The sequence below is a fragment of the Lycorma delicatula genome, chromosome 1, assembly GCF_047948215.1.
Source record: "Lycorma delicatula isolate Av1 chromosome 1, ASM4794821v1, whole genome shotgun sequence".
In the NCBI taxonomy this organism is placed as follows: domain Eukaryota; kingdom Metazoa; phylum Arthropoda; class Insecta; order Hemiptera; family Fulgoridae; genus Lycorma; species Lycorma delicatula.
This window is the reverse complement of record NC_134455.1, coordinates 332849496-332877446: the sequence shown is the minus strand read 5'-3', so window position 1 is coordinate 332877446 and position 27951 is coordinate 332849496. Positions and strand designations below refer to the sequence as shown.

The following is a 27951-nucleotide window of genomic DNA, read 5'->3' as shown; positions in this document are numbered from 1 at the left end:
TATATAAACTTTTGTGGCTCTAAATCATAACTACTTGATCAGTTTCACTGAAATTTAGTTAAATTTAGTGGTGATGTAGTAGTGTATCTTAAGTTGTGCGTGTGAAAATTTGATGAATATTGGTTGAGTCGTTCTTGAGTTATGCTCAATTTAAGGTTGACAATAGACAACATAACCTCAATGTTGCCTGTGTAGTGGTGTATTTGTCATATGCTCTTATGCAGTGAGTCACAATGATTAGTGAGTTGAAAGTTGATGCTTGTGTATAGGTGTACGTGTTAATCAGACATACATAGTGTATTGTACTCTCAAAATCAAAATTTTCAAAATTTCAAATTTTTTTCCAAAATTTTCTCACTGCAAAATAGTGTGGGCTTTGTAAAGAAAAGTCAGTCTTCTTGTTCATTCTTTATTAAAGAATTTAAGTATATCACTATAAGGTTTTATATATTGACATTTATATTGTACAAAAGTTTAGTTATATTTGAACCTTTTTCTTCTATTTTTCATTTTCTTTTTTTTGTAATTGACAGTGTGTTTGTAATCTTGTAGCATATGATAAACAAATAGTGGTATTAATATTTAAATTATTCTGTATCATTTATACATTTATACTAGTTTTTTTGCTGGTTCTTGGCCAGAAATATGCCAGCTGGTTCTCCCAAACTACTTCCTGTTGTGCTGTTATGCAAATTTACTTGAATATTTCTTTGTTTCATTTATTGTTTGTTATTACCTGGCAAAACACCAGTTGGTTATATGAATAAACATTTTGGCATCTTATGATTTGGATTCATTAAAGATGTTTTCATATTGGCAAATGATTTATCATAGTTGACATAACTAAATTATTTGAGTGATGGCTTTAACTAAGAAGAGTTGTAACCATTGTTTAAGGAGCAGTGGGCAGTTGTTTAATAGCATTCAGTGATGTGGCTCAATTTTACTATAGTATGAAGCACTATGTTACATTACTGCTGTATGTTTAAGTTAGTTCCCCATAGCCCCTTCCTAATTTTTTTATTTATTTATGTACTTTAATGAACATATTATAATAAATTATCTTTCTCAAAATCTCAGCCCATTGCTTTTTACTTTCTTTGCAGATTATAATGTTAGTTGTAATTCCGAAAATAATTACTTAATATTAAAAAATTCAGCCTTGGTAGTTAACAAAAATATTCATTGGAGGATTGTAGCTTTAATATATAGTTGAAACCAGATAGATACTTAGTGGATTGCTGATTACATGGACATTATTATCAGAGACAATGCTGGTTTACCTATTGTAGAATATAAGTATGTAATTATATTGTAGAATTTTTGGGTATCTGCTAGACAATAGATTCTCTTTGTATGTTCAAATCAATTCTCTTTACAATTAGAGCAAACAATTTTTTTTTCATTTTGAAAAAACTAAAACAAAAATTTGCTAAGCTTGTCATCATTATTAAATATTTTTCTTATGCCACTATATATCATATCTAAAATGTAATTAGTGTTATTTTAAAAAGTTAGACAAGCTTTCAGGACAATTGTGACCATTGTATAGCTCCAGCAAATTTTTTTTTTTTTTGTCTTCAGTCATTTGACTGGTTTGATGCAGCTCTCCAAGATTCCCTATCTAGTGCTAAACGTTTCATTTCAGTATACCCTCTACATCCTACATCCCTAACAATTTGTTTTACATATTCCAAACGTGGCCTGCCTACACAATTTTTCCCTTCTACCTGTCCTTCCAATATTAAAGCGACTATTCCAAGATGCCTTAGTATGTGGCCTATAAGTCTGTCTCTTCTTTTAACTATATTTTTCCAAATGCTTCTTACTTCATCTATTTGCCGCAATACCACTTCATTTGTCACTTTATCCACCCATCTGATTTTTAACATTCTCCTATAGCACCAAATTTCAAAAGCTTCTAATCTTTTCTCCTCAGATACTCCGATCGTCCAAGTTTCACTTCCATATAAAGCGACACTCCAAACATACACTTTCAAAAATCTTTTCCTGACATTTAAATTAATTTTTGATGTAAACAAATTATATTTCTTACTGAAGGCTCGTTTAGCTTGTGCTATTCGGCATTTTATATCGCTCCTGCTTCGTCCATCATTAGTAATTCTACTTCCCAAATAACAAAATTCTTCTACCTCCATAATCTTTTCTCCTCCTATTTTCACATTCAGCGGTCCATCTTTGTTATTTCTACTACATTTCATTACTTTTGTTTTCTTCTTGTTTATTTTCATGCGATAGTTCTTGCGTAGTACTTAATCTATGCCGTTCATTGTTTCTTCTAAATCCTTTTTACTCTCGGCTAGAATTACTATATCATCAGCAAATCGTAGCATCTTTATCTTTTCACCTTGTACTGTTACTCCAAATCTAAATTGTTCTTTAACATCATTAACTGCTAGTTCCATGTAAAGATTAAAAAGTAACGGAGATAGGGAACATCCTTGTCGGACTCCCTTTCTTATTTCGGCTTCTTTCTTATGTTCTTCAATTGTTACTGTTGCTGTTTGGTTTCTGTTCATGTTAGCAATTGTTCTTCTGTCTCTGTATTTGAACCCTAATTTTTTTTAAATGCTGAACATTTTATTCCAGTCTACGTTATCGAATGCCTTTTCTAGGTCTATAAACGCCAAGTATGTTGGTTTGTTTTTCTTTAATCTTCCTTCTACTATTAATCTGAGGCCTAAAATTGCTTCCCTTGTCCCTATACTTTTCCTGAAACCAAATTGGTCTTCTCCTAACACTTCTTCCACTCTCCTCTCAATTCTTCTGTATAGAATTCTAGTTAAGATTTTTGATGCATGACTAGTTAAACTAATTGTTCTGTATTCTTCACATTTATCTGCCCCTGCTTTCTTTGGTATCATGACTATAACACTTTTTTTGAAGTCTGACGGAAATTCCCCTTTTTCATAAATATTACACACCAGTTTGTATAATCTATCAATCGCTTCCTCACCTGCACTGCGCAGTAATTCTACAGGTATTCCGTCTATTCCAGGAGCCTTTCTGCCATTTAAATCTTTTAATGCTCTCTTAAATTCAGATCTTAGTATTGTTTCTCCCATTTCATCCCCCTCAACTTCCTCTTCTTCCTCTATAAAGCCATTTTCTAATTCATTTCCTCCGTATAACTCTTCAATATATTCCACCCATCTATCGACTTTACCTTTCGTATTATATATAGGTGTACCATCTTTGTTTAACATATTATTAGATTTTAATTTATGTACCCCAAAATTTTCCTTAACTTTCCTGTATGCTCCGTCTATTTTACCAATGTTCATTTCTCTTTCCACTTCTGAACACTTTTCTTTAATCCACTCTTCTTTCGCCAGTTTGCACTTCCTGTTTATAGCATTTCTTAATTGCCGATAGTTCCTTTTACTTTCTTCATCACTAGCATTCTTATATTTTCTACTTCATCCATCAGCTGCAATATATCGTCTGAAACCCAAGGTTTTCTACCAGTTCTCTTTATTCCGCCTAAGTTTGCTTTGCTGATTTAAGAATTTCCTTTTTAACATTCTCCCATTCTTCTTCTACATTTTCTTATCTTTTTTACCCAGACCTCTTGCGATGTCCTCCTCAAAAATCTTCTTTACCTCCTCTTCCTCAAGCTTCTCTAAATTCCACCGATTCATCTGACACCTTTTCTTCAGGTTTTTAAACCCCAATCTACATTTCATTATCACCAAATTATGGTCGCTATCAATGTCTGCTCCAGGGTAAGTTTTGCAGTCAACGAGTTGATTTCTAAATCTTTGCTTAACCATGATATAATCTATCTGATACCTTGCAGTATCGCCTGGCTTTTTCCAAGTGTATATTCTTCTATTATGATTTTTAAATTGGGTGTTGGCAATTACTAAATTATACTATATTTCCTTTCTTGCCTTTTCCAATGCTTGCATTCCAATCTCCAACTATTATTAAATTTTCATCTCCTTTTACGTATTTAATTGCTTCATCAATCTCTTCGTATACACACTCTACCTCATCATCATCATGGGCGCTTGTAGGCATGTAGACGTTAACAATCGTTGTCGGTTTAGGTTTTGATTTTATCCTTATTAAAATGATTCTATCGCTATGCGTTTTGAAATACTCTACTCTCTTCCCTATCTTCTTGTTCATTATGAAGCCTACTCCTGCCTGCCCATTATTTGAAGCTGAGTTAATTACTCTAAAATCACCTGACCAAAAGTCGCCTTCCTCTTCCCACCGAACCTCACTAATTCCTACTACATCCACATTTATCCTATCCATTTCCCTTTTTAAATTTTCTAGCCCACCAACCTTTTTTAAGCTTCTAACATTCCACACTCCGACTCGTAGAATGTTATTTTTTAATTTTCTGGTGACCCCTTCCTTAGTAGTCCCCACCCGGAGATCCGAACGGGGGACTAGTTTACCTCCGGAATATTTTACCAAGGAAGGCGCCTCCATCATTGCTATATGAGAATGCAGAGAGCCACATTTTCTTGGAAAAAAAAGCAGCTGTAGTTTTCCATTGCTTTCAGCTGCGCAGTACTCAGAGGACTGAGTGATGTTGATATGGCTGTTTAAGTCATTGTGACTCACGCCCCTAACAACTACTGAAAGAACTGCTGCCCTCTTTCAGGAATCATTCCTTAGTCTGGCTCTCAACAGATACCCCTCCGATATGGTTGCACCTTCGGTCCAACTACTCTGTATCCCTGAGCACTCAAGCCCCCTCACCAACGGCAAGGTCTCATGATTCATAGAGGAGGCCAGCAAATATAAATCAAATAAATTTAAAAAATCCATATCTAACAGTACTTAAGAGAACTGCTTTTTCCCTACATATTACAATACTTTGGCCTTAAAGAATATAAAATTAGGAAAAAGAAAAAAAGTTATGTTATTGCTTAATTTTAAGATGGATTCAGTTTATTTAAAATCAAGTTAAAATATTTCCTTAAACAATAACAGTACTGTTGCTGTTAATGAGTTTCTAAATAATTTTAATTAAACTTAAAAAGCTGCATATTTTGTAATTTATACCATAAATCTGGGTTAGAATAAACATTTTAGGATCAACAGTGTAATTTAATGAAACAAAATCAACAAATTTATCATAGTTAGAATTAAATTTTTTAGTTGACAAAATTGAAATTGAAATTGATTTTAGTTCATTAAAATTGAAATTGCAATATAAATAATATTATAAAAAATTATAGTCCAGATAATGTAATTTAAAAACTGAGTGTTGATTAAGAGAAGAGTAAACAGCTTTCTTTTACAGAATATCTAAAGATTGGAAAGAGTTATATTTTACAAAAATTAATTGTGAATAGATGTTAAAAACAGATTCAAATGTGTAACTATTCACTTTACTGAAACATCATAATTTCTGTCACTCATTTTAATCTAACTTGAATTTTTTAAATTGTAAGACTTTAATGTAGAACATGTAATGAGTAATTGATGGTGAAAACAGTTTTTCAGTATCCTCAAAATACCTCAAGTAGTTATCCTCAAAAAAAAATCTGTTTTTTTTTTGAGGTATCAGCAATCAAAATTTCAAAAGTGTAAAACTAACGTAAGAATACAGATACGGGAAAGACATGCTGTAAAAACGTTTATGCTATTTCACCTTCAGATTGCATTTAGTAACATACTTAAAACAGTTTATTTTGTGAAACAACTGGTATGTAATTAAAATCATTCAGTATTTTATTCATAAACTCAGTAAATAATATACAATTATAGATATTTTTCAACATTATTGAACAATGCTTTTAATCTGCTATTATATGTGGGATATTCAGAAATTAACTTCTGATTCATTATTAAAAACACACAAATTGATAAAAAAAAAAAAAATTATTATGTATATCCATTTTATAGCTTCATCTTTTAGCTACTTTTCTACATAATTGGCATCCAAATAAGGCTTTTGTCATATCTGTAAACAAGTGTTTGAATATGCTCTTCATAAAACTCAGCCACCTGCGAATAAGGCCAGGTAGTAACACCATTTAATCACTAATAACTTCTAATGGTAGTAATACCATAACTTCTAATCACTAATCATTTCTTCATTTTCGAGAAAAGGTGATAATCACTAGGATCCAAATCAGGGCTCTGTGGAAGATGGTTAAACAAATCCCATGTGAAACTGTCGATTTGGCGTTGAGTGTGTACTGCAGTATTTGGACAAGCGTTGTCATGATGAAAAACAGGGCTTGAACTCAGCATGCTGCTTCATTTGTTTTGTATGGCCAAAAATAATAACATCTTGCATTAAGTTTCACTGTCATTTCAGTTTAGGGCTATTCGGAAATTAATTTTTGGTCCTCTGTATTGTGAGGGGTTGAAAAACTGTGTTACTACCTGGTTTAATTCACAGACAGTAGAGTTTTATGACAAGAGTATTCGAAAACTTGTTTACAAATATGACAGTTGTCTTAATTTGGACAGCAGTTATGTAAAAAAAAATAGCTAAAAGATGTAGTTATTTATAATAAATCATTTTTTTATCAACTGGTGCTTTTATAATAACAAATTGGAAGTTACTTTCCAAATAGTCCTGATATATTTGAAAAAGAATTGTGAATTTAAATAGTAAATTAGCTATTTGTTATAGGTATTCATTAAAACTGAAAATTTTCAAAATTATTTTGCATGGAGATGAATCAATTTTCTCACAGTAGATCAAATTTTATTCTTTTAGTGCAGTCAAATCTTATTTAGCTTTATGTTTCTTTTTTAATTTAATCAAATCTTTATGTTAAGTAATTTCTTAAGTGAAAACTGAAATAACAGCCTTGTTATCGTACATGTCTGTGGTGATTGAATACATTCTTTACAGGAGATATATGATTTATTATTTAACTACAGTTTCTTAGCAGAGTGTAAATAATAACTAAATTAGCTGTGTATAAAACAGTAAAATTATTTAAAGAAATTAGTAATTTAACTGATTGTAGCTCAGGGAGCTAAAAATTTGCCACCATTGAAAAAAAAATCATTAAATATAGTGTATTGTAGTGTTTCATTAGATATAAGAGACATTTCTGAACCCCATTTATTGTCTTAGGAAGATGTCATTGAGGATGGTAGTTTTTAGTTCATGAAGTTCTTAAAAGTAATAAATTTTATCTTTTTAAGTTACTACATGTGCAAGAACTTTTAGTTCTTGCACATGTAGTAACTTAAAAGTTTTATTTATATGTTCCTTTAACTTACTTTCTGAACTAACAGCCTAAATTTGTTCTTTCATTCCCAAACTTTTTCTGGTATATGGTCGTAATTTTATGTATGTTCAACTTCTCATTCTATTTTTGTATAAACTATTTTAATAGCAATTTTTAAATATGAACTTAAGTGCTGCACTTCTCACATTTATCTCTTCCTTAGTTCTTCAGTTTTATAATTGAAATCTTTAAGTTATGTTTCTAGTCTCATAAATGTTATTTACTAATGAGTACAGCCTATTTGTTTTTACTCTTTGACAGCACATTTATTCTGATGGCACATCAGAATCTTTATTCTTGTTTAAATTTCTTAAATATTATTAAATTGAGATTATGATAAAATGCCAGTGGTTTAATTCATGCTTAATTAATTGGTTCCTGTAGATTACTGAAGTTAAAAAATGCTGTTTACATTTCTTCATGCTATTAGCATTTTTAAAGGCTGGTGACATTAATCATTCTGTTAGACGTAGGAGTAAAAATGTAAAATGATGTAGGATATTTGAGAAAATACTTTGAATAAAAAATGGTCTTATCTGTTGGTGCTTTTCGTTGTAGACCGGTCAGTGTAGTGTGAGGTGGGATCAGGATGGATGCAGCAGTAGTAATAATGTTGTAAGAAAGCAGCAGAAAAGCAATAACATATCTGAACAGGCACAAGTTGCTTCGCGGCTGCAGCAAATCAGGGATTACATTGGCCAAACATCAAGTGTAATGGAAAGACTTCATGCTGCTGGAACTCCGGTCAGTACATTAGCTTACATCTTAACCTTACTTAGTGGTTAACATTAATAATTTTATATTAAAATATTTTTAAATAGTCTTATGTAAGTGTAGTTTGAAAAGTAAGGCAAATGAAAAGGAACATATAAGTAAAATATGCAGTTAAAGTCTTTATACTGTTTATATAAAACAGTTACCAAGATCTGCAACACAGGCATCATTTCAGTGTTTCCAGAAATATTTTCTCATTTAGACCATGTAAAATTTATAAATAAATGAAAAGTAAGTAAAAAACACAAAGTAAAAGTTTAGTCTTATCTCTATGAAAAGGGGTTTTCATCTATGTTTGCGCTAAAAACTAAACATATGAATCATCTTTTATCACTTGAAAACAATTTGCTTTTGTTTGTGTCTAACATAGATATACTTATGGAGAAATTTGTAAATGAAAATCAAACGCAACCATCTCATTAATTTATTTTCTTTACATGTGTACTTATAAGTAAAATGTCTATAATAAATTATTTCTTTTCTCATAAAATGATTTCATTATTGTTTACATATAAACTTATAGGCTAATTTCACAACCTCCCTTTCATATCATTGGGACCCCCAGATTTAGAAACACTGTTTTAGTGAAAAAATTGTTTCTTTACTATTCTTGATTTGCCAGAAGTGACCTTAATTTTACTTGATTTCATACTCTATGATTGCAGTAAATTTGTATGCAATTATTTCCTCTCTTTTTTCATATCATCTCTTAAAATTATCATTTGTGTCTTAACAAAATGGTATGTCCATAACTTTTTGTGCATATGGTGCTGATTTTGTCTTCTTCATCAATTATTTTTAATGCTTATTTTTCTTAGGGACTACTGTTTGTCCCTGGGTTTACAGTATATCACATTTTATTCAATTGTATTTGAATTTGGTAATCCCATTAATGAACCATATTGAACAAAGCTGAAGATATAAAGTAAAACATGTTAGATCTAGTTAAGTTTTTCCTTTAAAAAAATAACGCATTAATCCTTATTTTAACTGTATTTATGAAAAGGCCCACACTTTCTCATCGTAGCATAATAACATCTTACATCCTCAGTTACCTCTGTTCTAGTACAAAATTTGCTTTACTTCTTCCTCTAAGTTTTGTTCCTCTGTAGTGTACCTTTACCTTTTGTACAACATTCTCTTACTACTTAACAAGTATGAATGTCTTAATACATGGCCCACTAACCTAATTTTCTTCTTTTCAAGAATATCCTGTAAATCTGTTTCGTCTCATATCATTTTTACTACTTCTTCATTGCTGAGGAAACTTTCTGGAGTTCCTTGTATTGCATATCTGTTACCAAATTTTGAATGGATGTTATAAAAAAATGAAATTTCAAGTCTATGTTTATCATTAAGGTAAGGTGCAACTTTAATCATCTGTAAGCAGCTTCTCTGATTCTCTGATAAATTCGTCTTCTTTTCTGATTTTCAGTTAAAATATTCATTACAACTTTACCTTGCTTTTTCTGAAACTGAACTTAACCTCATTTAACATACCTTGCACTGCACGTTCCATTTGCTTGAAAACTATCATAAAGCCTAATTTATAAATTATAAAAAATTAAACATTATAAACTTGAAAGATACAGTAACAATAAAATACTGTCAGCTTTTGTATTCAGTTGTCATTTAACAGATTCAATATAGAAAATTGTAGGTACCTGTAAAAATTTCACATTATTCTATTTGTTTGCAAACTATACTGATTTATATTTATGATGTATGAAATATTAAAATAATAATGTATTATTTCATAATTAACAGCCTCTTTTTGTTTGATATAGTATCAGTATGCTTTTCTTGAAATATGATGGTGCTTCATATATTTTATACATTTGTAAATGTTTGGAACAGCTGGTAAAATTAATAGAGATGACACTGCTGCAGACAGCTTATGATTGCGTATTAACACATTTGGTGCCCAACAATGATCTATAGTACACTAGCCTCTAGCCTCTACTAGTACTTAGCCTAGTACTAAATTGCTGCAGCAGACTTACTTTAATTCAGTGGTTATAGTTTGATTATCTTTCCTTAGATTACAGCAGTAATAAGAAGATAAATAGAATATTAATTAATCTTTTTTTTATGTATTGCTCTTTACATGGATATGAGTTTACAGTCTCCAGCTGTTCTAAAAAAACATCAGATCTATCTTGTAAACAGTCACAGAGTTGGTAGTAGTCACTCAATTATTTGTGATATTTTGAAAGATATTGAGTTGCTTAAATTTGAGATTTATAGACATTATGGAGTTAAACAAGCAGCAAGTAGTAGATTTAATTGTTTAAGAGTTATTTTAGGAAATATTATACCTATATATTTTTATAAGTTTTCTTTGTTTTCTGAATCATAAACTTAAATGTGCTACACAATTTTAATCAACTTTTGAGTAGGAACATTTTTTAACAGTAGTTCTGATAGTTTAGTAATTTTTTGCATGTAAGTCTTCTTAGTCTTATGTTTAATTACAGTAATTAATTTTTTTTTTGCAGTTCATCCTATTGTATGTTCTTACAAATATATGCATAGATGTTTTTAATAGGACTGTTCAAAAAGTTGATATGTTAGTAAAACAACCAGTTAAAAAAAAAACATTAATTAGAAACCACTGGAAATTTATTACAATCAAAATATCTCATTTATTACAATCAGTTCTGAAATTGTTGCAAAATGAAAAAGATAGCCTTGATATTTTTCACTCGTACTGGGTGTCAGGGATGTCAATCAAAGAGTGAAAAATATCAGAGGAAAATTTCCCTTCAGAATTCTTAAGGTGTAGGATTAGAAATAGTTTAAGTCATTGTTTCATGTCCACTTTATTTACGATAATAATAAACATATTTCAGTAACAGCAAGAATACATTTTTATATATTTATTTTATTATAAATTTTTAATACACTGTTTAGATTAGTATATATGTTAATATAAATTATAAATTGTACTACCATACATAGCAACACATGGAATCATGGTTAAGATTGTCAGACATGCTGGAAGGTTTCAGAGACAGCGAAGTGAAATTGAGCAGAATTTTAAATACATTTAATAAACTACAACCTTTAGAAAACGATGAAGATGATATTAGCAATAATCAGAATGAGGCAGGTATTTGTGTACAGATGATTGCATGATAATGTGATGTCATCGTGTATTTAAAGACTGGATTTGATTTTTGTTATTAACAGTTTTTTCATTATAAAAAAACCAGTTAAGTTCTTATTGTTTTTTTAATGATATCAATAATAGTATTCGATTTTGTATTTTATGTGATGTGTTTTTTTTTAGGGTTATGTCTGTAGTTTTATTTTGGAGAGATTAGGTAGGTCTAAAGCAGAATGACTAACCTGAATAAATACTGATTTACTGTAGTCAATTAGAAGTATTTAGTTTAATTTAAAATTTAAATGTTTGTAATGAAAGGCCTAGTTGAATTGTATAATTAAATATTTTTGTAATGGCTGTGTGTAATCTTGTCTAATTTTTGTATGTTAGTCAGGAGACTGTTTCTCATTCAGTGGCTGCATAATAAACTTATTATTATAGTTGTGTTCTTATCTGTGATTGATATTAATTTAACATTTTAACTCTTGTTATGACAAACTAAACCAAATTGTATAATAAAATATTTTTAAAACCCTTACTGCAAAACGTTATCAATAATCTTTTTGACCATCTGTAGTGGTTGGTCCTGCTGTTTTACCCTGGCATCAGTTGGCATTAATGATGATTTGGTACTTCTGTCTAGAGATACTAAAAAAACGGAGAAAATTAATTTTGAATTTTTTTTTTAATTTTACTCTTACAAAATCATGTAAATGACACTATTGCTGTACTGTTAATACAGCAATACTAATTACCATTTACATGATTAATCCTTTGATCATCTAGTTTTAATCTGTTTAGGGAATAGCAACAAAACTATAATGTATGGCTTTTATAACTATAATGTAAGTAACTATAATTTGTAACTATCATGTTATAAATTAATTATGTCATTTGATGAGTTAGATTTTCTGATTATGTAAGTGGAGAGATTTCTACCTAGTTTGATTCCTTTTAGGAATATTTTTTTGTTTTGAAAATTTTTGCATCCAGTGTGTGACTATGATTGTATTTAGTTAAAATTTATTATATCCACTAACTTATAGCTAAATAATATTTGTTATTAACAGTTTGGTATTGACATGTATTAGTATTGTTTTCATCTCTCAGGCAGAAATTTTTTTATGTTGCAATACACCCACACTGTATTACAATAAATTTGAGTATATATTTATTTATTTACATCTCCATGTAAATATCATGGAGATTCATTAATCTGGACCAAGGTTGGTTACATTCACTGAAGTCTGATTTTGTTTATATGTTTTCATGTATTTTGAGGCGCCAGTATTAAAAAAAACCCCAAATTTAACAATATTAACTATTCATAATTTGTAATTATTATTAGGCCATTAAGAGCCCACACTACATTAAGAGCCATGAACTCTCAGAGCTGCTGAACATTATTTATGGGATTCTTCAAATCAAGTTACTTCTTTGCATCTCTCTGAAAATTATCTGTTTAGTGAAACGCATAAGAACTTAACTGAATATATGTGGATTATGCTTGATAGTCATCCAACAATCATTATTTTTAAAGTTTGTGAAACAATGGCTGAAATATATGAATATTTTTCTTGTGAATGAATTCTAGTAGGAAATCCTTAATTGCAGATGTTTGGATTACTTAATCTGAATTATATGAAGTGTTACACATGAAATGAGATTCTTGAAATTCTTTATAAACTTAGTCAACATAAGATGTGAAGTGCCAGAACTTTAATAGGCATTACATAGGAAATATAATATACATTTCAACATAATTATGTGTAATTAGATAAATGTATAAAATCTAATATTGGATAACTTATAGCAGGGATTTTATGATTTATGACATGTTGTATTTTATGTTTGGTTTTGATAGAAAACTCTGACTGAAATGTAGGAAAAGAAGAGTTATTTACAAACTATATAAGAACCAGGTTGCACTTATGAGATTAGATATGAAGAAAGACAAACTCTGACTCACAAAGAAGTAAGAAGTATAGTCTGTCCTGTTGCTTTAAAACTAATATATTGAAGAAGCATCAAAGATATTGAAGATTTGCTGATTGCATTTTTTAAGGCAGACACTGAATATGAGTTGAAAGAAATATTGAATGGGATGGATTTATTGTTAGGAGAAAATTGAATTTGAAAATAAATAACATTGGACATTGGTAGAGATATGACTGAAATGGTGATAATTATGGATTAAATATTAAGATAGAAATCATAGAACAGAAAATACAAGATTTTGGTTTTAGGTAGAAAAATTACAAAGTGCCTGTAATCTTGTAGAGCTGCATAGAACCAGTCAATGGACTTATGGACTTAAATAACATATTAGGCTAGTAGGCCACCTTTAGACTATGTAAAACAAATTGTTAGGGCTCTATAATGTAACCTGTTTACTAAAATGAAACAATTGACACTAGATAGTGAATCTTGTAGAGCTGCATAGAACCAGTCAATGGACTTATGGACTTAAATAATATATTAGGCAAGTAGGGCACTTTTAGACTATGTAAAACAAATTGTTAGGGATCTACAATGTAACCTGTTTACTAAAATGAAACAATTGACACTAGATAGTGAATCTTGTAGAGCTGCATAGAACCAGTCAATGGACTAATGGACTTAAATAACAGATTAGGCAAGTAGGGCACTTTTAGACTATGTAAAACAAATTGTTAGGGATCTACAATGTAACCTGTTTACTAAAATGAAACAATTGACACTAGTTGGTGAATCTTGTAGAGCCGCATAGAACCAGTCAATGGACTTATGGACTTAAATAACATATTAGGCAAGTAGGGCACTTTTAGACTATGTAAAACAAATTGTTAGGGATCTACAATGTAACCTGTTTACTAAAATGAAACAATGACACTAGATAGTGAATCTTGTAGAGCTGCATAGAACCAGTCAATGGACTTATGGACTTAAATAACATATTAGGCTAGTAGGCCACTTTTAGACTATGTAAAACAAATTGTTAGGGCTCTATAATGTAACCTGTTTACTAAAATGAAACAATTGACACTAGATAGTGAATCTTGTAGAGCTGCATAGAACCAGTCAATGGACTTATGGACTTAAATAATATATTAGGCAAGTAGGGCACTTTTAGACTATGTAAAACAAATTGTTAGGGATCTACAATGTAACCTGTTTACTAAAATGAAACAATTGACACTAGATAGTGAATCTTGTAGAGCTGCATAGAACCAGTCAATGGACTAATGGACTTAAATAACATATTAGGCAAGTAGGGCACTTTTAGACTATGTAAAACAAATTGTTGGGGATCTACAATGTAACCTGTTTACTAAAATGAAACAATTGACACTAGTTGGTGAATCTTGTAGAGCCGCATAGAACCAGTCAATGGACTTATGGACTTAAATAACATATTAGGCAAGTAGGGCACTTTTAGACTATGTAAAACAAATTGTTAGGGATCTACAATGTAACCTGTTTACTAAAATGAAACAATGACACTAGATAGTGAATCTTGTAGAGCTGCATAGAACCAGTCAATGGACTTATGGACTTAAATAACATATTAGGCAAGTAGGGCACTTTTAGACTATGTAAAACAAATTTTTAGGGATCTACAATGTAAGCTCTTTACTAAAATGAAACAATTGACACTAGATAGTGAATCTTGTAGAGCTGCATAGAACCAGTCAATGGACTTAAATAACATATTAGGCAAGTATGGCACTTTTAGACTATGTAAAACAAATTGTTAGGGATCTACAATGTAAGCTGTTTACTAAAATGAAACAATTGACACTAGATAGTGAATCTTGTAGAGCTGCATAGAACCAGTCAATGGACTAATGGACTTAAATAACATATTAGGCAAGTAGGGCACTTTTAGACTATGTAAAACAAATTGTTAGGGATCTACAATGTAACCTGTTTACTAAAATGAAACAATTGACACTAGTTGGTGAATCTTGTAGAGCCGCATAGAACCAGTCAATGGACTTATGGACTTAAATAACATATTAGGCTAGTAGGGCACTTTTAGACTATGTAAAACTAATTGTTAGGGATCTACAATGTAAGCTGTTTACTAAATTGAAACAATTGACACTAGATAGTGAATCTTGTAGAGCTGCATAGAACCAGTCAATGGACTAATGGACTTAAATAACATATTAGGCAAGTAGGGCACTTTTAGACTATGTAAAACAAATTGTTAGGGATCTACAATGTAACCTGTTTACTAAAATGAAACAATTGACACTAGTTGGTGAATCTTGTAGAGCTGCATAGAACCAGTCAATGGACTTATGGACTTAAATAACATATTAGGCAAGTAGGGTACTTTTAGACTATGTAAAACAAATTGTTATGGATCTACAATGTAACCTGTTTACTAAAATGAAACAATTGACACTAGATAGTGAATCTTGTAGAGCTGCATAGAACCAGTCTCTCTCTCTCTCTCTCTCTCTCTCTGGGGGCTGGCCCAGGGGTTGTAACCCATATATTCTAATTGGTAACACTCTTTGTGTGATGTATTATTTTAAAGGTGTCTGTACTCTAGTTTGGATTTTGTAAAAAATTACATTGATAATAATTTAAGGAAGTGTCACAAATAAATAGATTTATACAATATTTATAAAAATTTGATTAAATGGATACTATTGAACAAATTTATTTAAAGAAAATTATTAAGCATTACGTTTTCTATTTACTTTTGTTGTCCTCATGTTGTTTGACAGTGTGTCAGATATTTTGTGGGTTATCATGATAAAAAATACTTTTTAAGTGGTCCCATAGAAAGTAATCTGATGGTTAAAAGGCAGGTGATCTCGCTTTGACCTCTTTGGCCAATCCATCTTCCAGGAAAAAATGCATTTAAAATTTTATACCTTAAGACCAAAATGAGGCGAAGCACCATCTTGTTGAAACCAAATGTTTTAGAAGTTGGGACCAAAACTGTTTGGAATGATATGGTCAGAAAGCAAAACCTCATATTTCACTTTATTTAAATTTCAATCAATAAATATAGGCCTTATCAATCATCCTTCAACAATACTTACTTGTACATTTGCTTTGACTGGATACTGTGTATGTGCCTCACGATTACAGTGTAGATTGATATCAGTCAGCATCGACAATTTAGGAAGATTAATTTATTAAAAAAATGTGGCCTCATCACTAAAAACTACATTGCTATATAAATTAGGATCTTCATAAATATTGTTCATCATAACTTTTCAGAACTCAAGCATTCGATCATAGCCATCTTTAATTAGTTCTCGCACTAGACGAATTTTGAAGGATTTGGAATTTTCACTTTTTAATTTTGAGTCACTAAACTTTGATGTTCTCCTGCTACTGTTCAAGTCTTGGAATGAGGATTCTCAATAAATTCTTGCATAATCTCTAATGATTTGTTATTATTTGTTGTAGGTTTAGGCCTCCCTGGTTTTCTCCTATTATTAATGCTACCTATTTCTTCAAACCTTTTGATGGTTTTTGACACTGTACCTTTTGAAATATGGTTATGATTTTAAATGTTTCATTAGCAATTCCAAACTTCATTATACAACCTTACTCACCAAAGCCCCTCATCATTAAAAGTGTAACAGTCTCCTGCTCACTAAGTGACTGTTCACTAAGTCAACATGTCACTTAGTGAACAGGTTGCACACCTGTTAGCAGGTAGCACAGAAAAAATTAATTGGGTAAAAAAACAATTACAAAAAAGGTAAAAAGAATGTAAGTAACAAAAGTGTCTCACAAATATGGGAAAGGTAGACAAAATCAATTAGCCAGTTGATCACAATAAATTCTCATAAGAAAGTAACAGTGTAGTGATAAAACACTCATTCCGCCACCATTTTGGGTATCTACATCTTACAAACATTTTATTTATAGCATTTTTCTTGTCTTAAAGAGACCTTTAAAATGATTTACCACACAAAGGATGTTACCATTTATAATATTTGAGTTACAACCTGTGGGCTAGCCCCCAAGAAGGGGTTGAAATATTATATTATAATAATTAAAATAGCTGACTGATATCTTATCCTGAAAGTTGCAGTATTCTATCTGGAAAAGTTTTAAAGTTGTTGAGGGGTTTCCATATTTTTGACTCGTTCTGTATACTTGTTTACCTAAAAGTCATATTTTTCGTTTTAGATTTAGAAAAAACTAAATCATTTTGTGAAAATCCAAAGCTTGCTTTGAAGCTTAGAACTTAGAAGTTGGAATAATAAAAAGTGATTTCTAAATCATAATTTGTCATGAATATTGATAAAGAATTTAAACTTGTTCTAAAAATGCTAATAAGTTACCCAAAACATGGAGGATTCAGAAGAAAAGTGGGTTAAGTCAAACAGTTTTCAATTAGAGTTAATAATGTCATAGCACAGTACAAATACTATATTTTTCAGTGCAATAAAAAATAAAGCAGTTGAACCAAGTCAATAGTTATAAAATAAGGCATATAGACAATAGACAATAGATAGCAGTCTGTTTTTACAAAAACACTCTGTTGGTTAAGTTCAGAGCAATAGGGGATCAAGTCCATACTTTGATTCTTGTTGTTTGTTAATGGTGTCTGAATGCTGGTTTTTTATTTATGTGATCTTGTTTGTTAATTATTATTCAGTAATTATTTTTTATAGTGTTAGTAAAGTGAAATTATTATGAACATAAAATGAGACTACTAGTATCAAACTCAGCTATCTCCACCCAGGAGAGCATAAAAACTGTTTAACTATTAATCAGGTGATATAAAACAATGAAATTTTAGCCATAGTTTTTCCTGTGGTCACTGATATCACATCACCTATATCTGCATAATTAGTTTAACAGGTTACTGTAGGAATACTGATTAAATTATGAAGATAGTTATGTTTGATTCTCACTCATGGATGTAAGCTATGTTTGATCTGAACTTTATGTTCCTATCATGCGGCTTCAACAATACTAATTCTTTACTTATTAAATATGTACTAAAATATTACATGTGGTTAAAATAAATTGTTTCTTTCTTAATTTTATTAGTTTAATAGCTACTTCTTGGAATATAGAAGAAATTTTCCAGAAGAACTGCTAAATAATGCACTAGGCTACCAAAAGAAGCCTTATCAATGTTTGTTGATAAAATTTATTACTTTGAAAAAATAAATTTGTTTGAAAACAAAGAAAAGTAAAACTAGTAACACAATTTACATCACTGAGGAGTTACTTTCTATATTCCATGAATTATTGTCAAATAAAACCACAGGAAAATAAACCAGGAACAATATATTCAAGCCATTCATTTTATTTGTTTATTCAAAGCAAACCAAGAAACTAACTATTAGCAAAACTTAATACTGGAAGAGAAATAATAATTGTAGAGAATCTAAACGTAAGACAACTTAATTCATCATCTTCATTATACGGTTCACACAATTATTCTTCTGGGGGAGGGTCGACCTGGGGTGGTAGATAATTTTTTTTAACATCAACATATATTGAAGTGTTGTATATCTACCAACAGATTCTTCATATCTTTTATCTTCGCAGGTTTTATGTTCTCTAAATTTCTTATCGTTATTTTATTAGGCTGGATATCATCATTTGACAAGACTTTCTTATAAATGGGTTTGTACTGACCACATGATGTGTTATAAAACTGTTCACCTTGAATTAAAACTGTATGTGAAACCTTTGTCCTTTTCAGAAAAAAGTGTTTACATAAGGAAATTTTAAAATGCCATCAACTAGTGTTTTTGAATATTCTTACAGCCTAACTCTTCCAGTCATTTATTATACAATCATTACCAAGCTTTTGAAGGGAAGAAAAAATGTTTTTTATATTGGTATGGAGAATCAATTACTTCCTTCTTTTACATTTCTTTTTCAATATTACCAAAAACTCTGTCGGGGAAAGAAATGAATACCCCCAGACAGGAAAAACAATTTCATTGTTTTCTATGTTTTTTGGAGCATTAAAAAGTCATTTGGGGCACATACACAAATGTAACCAATTCTTGTTCTGTTCCCCCACATGCATCTCCTACTAGTCTTATTCACTTGTATGGACTCGTTTCTATAGAGTTTAGTTTATGAAATACTGCAGATAGTATCTGGTTTGAGCCTTTTGCAAAAGTATCTTCTGTTCAACAATAGCTTGTACAATTTTCAGGATTTAATTCACTTTTCAAATGACCTTGCACAATCGTAAAATTGTGAAAGTAAAGTTGACATAAATAGTACGCTTGTTGGTCCAGTACTTTAAAGAAGAAAAGATTTTTTTGTAGGTCATAAGATAGAATAAGAAGATAATGATCAGTATCCTTTATTTAGTAGCTTGTAAAAGGCCTTGGTTCTAAGCTTATGGACTCTTTTAGTAATAATCAATTCTTGCTTCTTATTAGGACAATTTTCCATCTTCATTTGCTTGGTGAGCACAATACAAGTTTAACACGTATCAGACCTGGGACTTTTAAAACCCTGATTAAAACACCATTAAATATGTGTCTAAAATAAGCATGACTTGTCTTTAAATCTTTAGATACTTGTGCAATATACATTTTAAAAAGTTAGTCTGTGCTCAGATCTGATGAGTATTTTCTTCCTTACAGAATGTCCAATGGCAATGGCAATGAAATGGCAATAATGGACTCAATACATAACAGTGAGCAGCTAAACTCTTTAATAGCATCCCTTTTAGGTTGATATATGGCTGTTTTTCTGAGGCCATAAGGCCTGTTGCAACAAATATTTTAGCAACATAATCAGCCCTAGCCCGTGTAATTTGGAGAACATTAAGAAATGTAGGTTTGCACACAAGGATGTGCGTTTTTTTCACCGTTCTGATGTAAAATTTTAACTGTAGACTTATTAGGGAACTGGAATGAGTCTTTAGCCCTCCTTTTAACATCTTGTGTACAAATATATTTAATTAAAAAATTATCCTGATCTGTCTTCACATTACTACTATAAAAACTGTTATGAAATGATAAAATGTCTTTCATTATTAAAGTAGAACACTTGAATGGATTGGTCCCATGTTTACTTGTTGGGCACCAGGGTAAGAATCTGGTGAGTACCAGTAATGAAAAAGAAAATAAGGCCTATTTATGGTACATCAAGTCATTTTGTATAAACAACTTATTTTCACCATAAAATTAAAAATTGCATCTCAGTAGTGATTTAAGAAAATAGTAAGAAAACAAGTAGACCTACAAATTAACCTAAAATCTAACTTATTTAGATTTATGCTCATGTACAAAAATATAGATTAGATTTAAATCAAAGAAACCTACATACACATTTATACAAATGAACCTGTTAAATTTGAAAACTAAATTTCTTACAACCTACAAAAATATACACTATTAAATTTAAAATAACCCACAATACATTTGTAACAATTTGACATTTGTGTAAAAAAAATTACTAGCATATGCACTGTAATACCCATGTGGCTCAATTTTTATTTTGAGAATTAAAAAAAAAGAAATGGTTTTATCTAAAATTTAAATTGACATCATTGCTAGCCTAGGTGCTAGCAATTGCTAGCACCTAGGCTAGCAAGATTTTTAAATCCTACAGCACGAATTATACATTCTCGAGTTCTGATGGCTTCACCCTTATTCACCCTCTGAAGTAATTCCTGACAGTGCTCACGTAGGTTAAACATAAAAAAAGATGTATACTTTTAATGAGTTGAAATTAAAAAAGTATATATATATATTTGGCTCTCATTTTGCTGTAGTTGGTGACAACATAAAAAATGTATTATGGAGCTTACAGATAAAATTTAATTGTTTAAGAGATTAACTCCGTTAAATAACACAGTTAATGAAAATATTTTATAATCAGAAGTAATAAATTTGCCATTAACATTAGTGATGTAATAACTTATGCGTCACGTTGGATACAAAGAAAACAAACGCCTATGGTGGTAGGAGGATCCCCCACCATAAGTTATAAGAAAGATAGATATAAATCGAATCGAATCGTAAAGGAGAAAGATTTGGTTTTCTGTCGCTATCCAATTTCATTGTTAAGAATCGTAAAAAGAAAATCGGCTTCTCCTGCAAACCGATTCTCGATTCTTTCGTTCATTATAAAGAATCGAATTGCAGGAACTACTCGTTCACGATTCTTCCCATTACTACAATAGATAATAATAACCGTAAGAAGGTTAGGAATGAATAAGGTTATGATACCTGATCTGATCGTTTCACATGTGTTTGTTGCTATTTGTAAGAAATGTGTGTACATTTAAATAATTATTTCTAATTTTTATTTGTTGGTGTATTTTGTTAAAACGTCTTTGAAGAACTGTTTTGAATGTGAAGCACTATATTAAGTAAGTAAGTAAATTTTCTGAGCTATTTAAACATAACGATGGGTAAAATTTAAATATAACATAAACATAACGTCATAATGAAATACTGTTGCCGTAACCTAAGATAAATGTAGCTGAGTTTTGACACTTCAGCTATTAATCTTTAGTGGTGGATTAAACATCTATTTTTCAGCATGTGTTGAAAATTAAAATAATAAGATTGAAACACCAGCTTTAGTACAAATGAACCAAAAGCCCAACACTTGTGTGAGGGATATGATGTTATGTGCGTAAAAGAAACATACACATAATATAGATGACAAGCACACAGATGCTGCTACTCCATCACAGAATTCTACAATTTTTGTTTTTCTTTTTTTTTTTTACCTTAAGGCCGCAAAGGACACCACTTTAGTCAGAATAATTCAAGTCTTTTTTGCCAATCTTTTGGCCTTTAAGTTATTAGCTTTTACTTTCTCCCAATATTTAGTCATTCTTAATGAATGATCTTTCTTTACGATCCTCTTCTGAATAAACCCTTTTTGTATAATTAAAAGTTTTACTTTAAAGTTGGTATTCGGATCTTTAATAACAAATTTTAATTTTTCAGATTTATTAAGTAAATCTTCGCAAGTCAAATTTAATTCTTGCATGTCTTCTTTAATTTCTTTGATCCATAGTGGAGGATTTTTTAAAGATCAAAATTGATCGATAATTCTCTTAGTAATCCTATCCTGCGGTAATCTCAACAAGTGCGCACAGAAAGAAATTCACTTGTTTTTCATGGTATCAATTAAGGATTCCAAGTTTTCGTACAGAAATTTATTAGGCAATAATCTGTACTGATTTTCATGTTTATATTTTTTGTTTATGCAGGTTCTAAGAACCCTGCGTTCAACTTTAAGCAAAGGTTCAGACCTATTTTTCTGATTTAATCTAAATAAAGTCTTGCTCGGGTAAGTAATGACTGGTTTAACCACAGTTTTGTAATGTCTAATTTTAGTGTTTATCGAGAGCGATTTTTTGTTGTAAATATTTTTGGTTACTTGTAGCACTTTAAATAATTTATTAAGTCTTTCAGTCCAATTTTGTTTGTTGTTACAATTACAAGTAATGATCTCTCCAAGATATTTAAATTTTTCTACAAGTTCTACTTTGTTTCCATTAATATTCACAGAATTAATAACTAAAGGATCTATAGCCATCATTTTAGTCTTTTCGTAAGAAATTAAGAGTAAGAAGTTGTTATTCTTTTATCTTATTAATTTTGAGCGATTATTCAGGAGCACTGTGTTTGAATGTATGTATTATTAGCTAAAATGGGATGCAGCCTTTAGGTGGTTTTATGAAAAAAAAAAACAATTTGCTCATTAGTAGGTTTAAGGGAACATTAAAATTATGAACAGTCTTTCAAATAAATACCATTAATGATAATTCATTCAGTGTTGATTTTTGAAGTAATAATTTCTTAACTTAGGACAGAGATAAAAGAAATGTTGGATAATAATTATAACACCTCCCCCTAGATAAAATGAAACCTTATAGGAAAGCTTATGATGTAACAGGAAGCAGGTAGCAGTGCAATATGTTCTGGCATGACAGGTGGTTTTTTTGGGTAGGCCAGCCAAAGGAATGATTCCAGAAAGGGAAGTAACCGTTTTTTGTTTTTTTGTAGTTTTTCAGGGTAGTTAATATCTGGTACAACATGAGCTTTAAGCTACAAAAGTTTTAATCTGATAAGGAGTTTAAGAATTATTAGTGAAAGCCAAACCGTAGTCATAAAAAGCTAGGATTTGGAGGATGTAGCAGTATTTGTAAGATGTATTATTTTTCCTCTTTTCTCTTTATGAAATAGTGTTCTTGGCATGAAAGGATTCTGTAATTATAATAGTTTTTCAAAAGCAGAAAGCTCATTTTGATAATTTTTAACATGGTGTATAGGAATACCAGTATATGCAATTTTAGAAAGTTTTAAAAGTGTGGAAACTTCAAGGCAGATTTATGTTGCAATCGCTTCTCGGCCTTTTGGCTAAGATCAAAATGTAGATTTATGTTGCAAAACATATGTTTTGATATAATCTATAATCATACCAAAACGATTATAATCTATAATTATACCAAAGTGTGTTTGGTATAATTCCAAACACACTAATCAGTTATTAGTACAAGGAAAAATGTAGTAAATTGGTTACATATGGCTATTAATAAAGTACTTAATGAGATGATTACTTTAAAACCATGTTTACTTTACAATATCATTTTTATAAACATTGGTACATTCTCATTGCTATATAAATGCCCCAAAAACAGTAGGGACAGTACCCCTATAGTCAGATGGCCTGGAAATTTTCTTTAAATTCCATTCTAAAGGAGGATACAGGATGTCACAGTAGATGCAGTACTCATACTGTTATCGTGTATCTGAAAGTGGGGTAACAGGTCTAATTGAGATTCCATAATATGAAGCATAACTTTACTACCTGAGATCAGCCTTGAATTTTTTACATAAAGATGAAGTAGAATGTTTCCGTTGCGTTTGAATTATATTATTAATTATGTACTCACGGTCATCCCTGGTAACAAGCCTATGATCATGTATTATTTATTTACATTTGCATTAGATAAGCACAAAATTATTCAACCAAAATTTTTCTTAACTCAGTGAATTTACAGTATGATTTAAATAAATAAAAAAAAACCAAATGAAGTTGCTTAGAGTAAAAAATAAATAAAACAAAATGAAACGATTGTATAGATTAAAATAAGTAAATTGTAAATTTAGCATTCTAATTAAAGTTATAATTATTAATATTTAAACTGAACATATAAAAAGTGGACAGTAAAATAGTTGTATGACAATTAATGAAATAGTTTCATTTAAACATGTTCCTAGCAATTGGTTACAAAAAATGATTAAAAGTTTCATCAAGGATAACAAAGTAAATAATTAAAGAAGAAGACGCATAAAATCATGTTTGCAACAGAGACATTTATTATGAAATTTTATAAATACATCACTGAAATTATAAAAATCATTGCAATGCAATAATGTGTAGGTTCATAAAGATTTTTTCTTATCTGTTCTGAATTTAATGTTTTTTTTCACTGAATTCAAATGTGATCTCAGTTTTTCTCTGTCATGAACAGTTTTAACAATCTTCATTGCATTTTTGCCTACGACGGTCATTTCATTGTCATGTAATAATAGTGAAAATGTATTAAAATAAAATAATTTAATTTATTATATATTAGGGTTCTTTTTTGATAAACCTTTTTTTAGGTAGTATTATCTTAAAACTTAACATTCCTTTCCCTTAGCTAAAGGTTTATGGGCCATTTTCTTTTACTTTGTCTGTTGCATATGTCCTCTTGTGTAAGACATCATTATTTTGATGTTGTAGCATCCAAAAGTAGTCTCCTGTCATACTTACATTCCATCAGTCATACTATTTTCTATTTCTTTAATAACCTGATTGATTTGTTGAACCTTTGCTTTATTTACTACACATAGATTTTCTGGTAAATTTTCTGGAATGCATATAAAAGTGTATTCCATAACCATCGTGGTTCCACAAACCATCCAGCCATAACCTTCGTAAGAATAATCTCAAAATTCTTATAACTTTCTCTCAGGTGAACTAGTGAACAACTGGTACTGAAACATATTTAATCCTTTTATGCAGAAGATCAAGGCTTTTTCTTAAGAATCTATGAAGAGCCTCAATTCATCAACTTTGTAGTCGATCTCAAATTTGTACAACACCACTACAATATACAAAGTCATCTTGGAAAAAGTAAAGATTATACTTCTTTTCTTTATTTCTATACAAACAGATTGGTGTTTGGAGCCCAAAAGTTCAACAGAATCCTTAGATTATCCTAATCTTCTAAGTGATTCACTTCAGATTGAGGGATCGACTAGAGGCTTGAATATCCTCATTGTTTGAAATTTCTGATGCTTATTCTACTCTTCAGTATTTTATTTTTTGGATGATTAATTAATTCATCATAGAAGCTTAAAGCTTGTGCATGGGAATATGAAGTGGAAATTTAGTAACATATGTAAAATGTCATGCCTGACCGGAATTCAAACCTGGGACCTCCAGATGAAAGGCTACCATTCTGCCATGTATATCAGCAGATTTTAATTAATGATGTATTTGATGCCTGTATCTGATGTATTTTTTAATGCCTGCTACAAAACTGGGACAAGAATCTGTGTAGAATGAGGAGCAGTTTGAAAAGCTGGAAAGACTTGGATAAATATAACTTTTTTATTCTTTGAGTTACAGTCTTTTATATTACAAGAGCAAAAAACCAATTATCATAATGATTTTGTAGCTTCCTCCAAATCATTGGAATATTAAATTTAAAAGATTCTTATTATCTGCTGGTCACTTCCTCAGATTCTCCATGAAAACAAATTGTATGAGATTCCAGTTTCACTTCAAAAGTAGGAATGGTATACTTTTCTAATAAATCTTTATTTTTAGAAATGGTACACATTTATAATAATGTTTCTCGGATGTGTTGTAACTACAGCACATTACAAATATAACTAAAATTATCTGGATGATTACACAACCGTTGATAGATGTTTCTAACAACTGAATATGTTCATGTTGAAGTTGAGGTTAGAAGTTGATAAAGCATATTTACTGTGACAGCCAGTGTCTTTTATACTTTCTTCATTAACAAAATTCTCTACTACAGTTTCACTAATGCTAGTGAATATTCTGGTGTTGTAATGAATAAATTTGTTGGGTAATATTAATAATAAAAAGAAAACCACCAAGAAATAAATGTATAAATCTTTTATGTACATTGTAATAGCTTTATTAATTGCTATTTTCCATATTCATGAAAATGTCATGATATAACACAAACAAATTAACGTGCTGCCTATTCTTATCTGAAATTAAATATTCATCTTGTGAAAACTATATGATATGAAATTTTTAGAGTAATTATTTAATTCAGCGATCGAAAATACATAACATCTGTTATGTGATGTTATGTTATACATGTGATGAATATATGAATTCTCACTTATTCTTATTGAAGTACGTTAAAAGTACTGCTACTTGTGTACTATTTAAATAGAGTTCTTAAATCGCTAGTTGTGAACCTACTGGATGAATGTGGTAAAACTTCCTGTAAAAACATTTCTCAGGAGTTTATTTTGAATCTTTACAAGGTTATTTACTTAATTCTTACAGTAAGAATTCCATAAAACAATTATGTACTCTATAATATCATGAATAGTTGATTTAAAAAAAGAACACCATTGGTTTCCAAACATGAAATAAAAAACACAAATTCAAGTGACTGGTTAGCCCTGACCTAGGTAAGGTCATATGCGAGTCAAGTTAGGGGATCTGGTGAGTACGAACGTGTTTTTGGTGCTGTCTGTGCTTACATCAGTCGGTGGAATTTATCTGGAAGTGTTTTTTTAAAGAAGATTGATTTTTGAAAGACGGATTTACTTTTTGTTAAGTTTTTTGTTTAAGCAACCGTATTGCAATTGGCAATAGGGTAGGTAATTGTCTGACTGCCACTGTTGCATGTTAGTGCGGGTTAGTGGACGCATTTGTATTCGGTTGTTTACGAACCTAGGTCGTAATCGGTATCGGTAAGGGTTATCGGTAAGTGATAACATTGTGGAATAAATAATTAATAATTAATTTTATTTACTAGCAAGATACAGAGTGTTTTATTCTTACTGTGTATTTATATACAGGTGTTCGATACTATCGTTATCGGAAGTACAAACTCTACGTAGTAGATAAAGGGGATGTTCCCATCGTTATGGTTGAGGGGGGGTAGTGCCGGAGAAGGTAAGCTGTAGTTCTTGTTTTTTTTTGTCCTCCTTACCCCCTGGGCCGGACATACAATCAAGTAATCAAGTAAAGCTCAGCCCAGGGGAGTGTCCTTCAACTCTAAGGCGGCCTTCCCACCTTACAGCAGTACGTCCGGCATGGCAGTTCAGGGCCTCCGGTGGATCCTTTTTTATTCGCCTGCCTCTAATCTCCGAGAAAGGGTGAACCGAGCCCGACTACGTCGTTCCCGGGTCCCTCCCCGGAGACCGGGTCTCGGTCTGTACACTTCATGCCTCACGCCTATAACTACCGGGCTTGACCAAGTCGCCCCCGGACTCCCAACCCAGCGGCCGGGTCTGGGTCTTTTATTTTACCTTTCCCCAGCCTAAGGACCCCCGAAGTCCCCAGCCGATCATCTGAACCGGCACAACTCGGCATGCCGGCCCTCACGACCGGGGCTATCCGCCCTTCTCTATCACTAAAACCCCCGTCGTCGACCCACTGTGTCTTTAAAATGTATCACCGTCGTAGCGAATAAATCGAACGCCTTCCAGTTTTTATTCGAGACCAAAACAAACGATATCAGAATGTCCGGATGAAGCCTGTCAATACCTGCCTGCCTACGCAGAAGGTTCCATTCATCGCACTCAAAGATCGTATATTCTGCCGTGTCCACCCTACTGCAATTCATGCAGCAGGGGGAATCTC

The 27951-nt window shown here is 31.0% G+C and overlaps 1 protein-coding gene across 6 annotated transcripts in view; it reads left to right on the top strand.

Moving 5' to 3' along the window:
• Window positions 1-27951, top strand: part of LOC142334269 (nucleolar MIF4G domain-containing protein 1) — a 228614-nt gene that overhangs the window by 143095 nt on the left and 57568 nt on the right. For 2 of the 6 annotated variants that reach the window (XM_075382172.1, XM_075382173.1), the window contains one exon: window positions 7800-7985. In XM_075382172.1, the coding sequence (XP_075238287.1) occupies window positions 7969-7985 (17 nt within the window). In that variant the 5' untranslated portion in view covers window positions 7800-7968. Of the gene's footprint in view, window positions 1-7799; window positions 7986-21076; window positions 21450-22300; window positions 22381-27951 lie in introns of those variants that run through there. The other 4 variants (XM_075382177.1, XM_075382176.1, XM_075382175.1 and 1 more) reach the window with 4 other exon arrangements.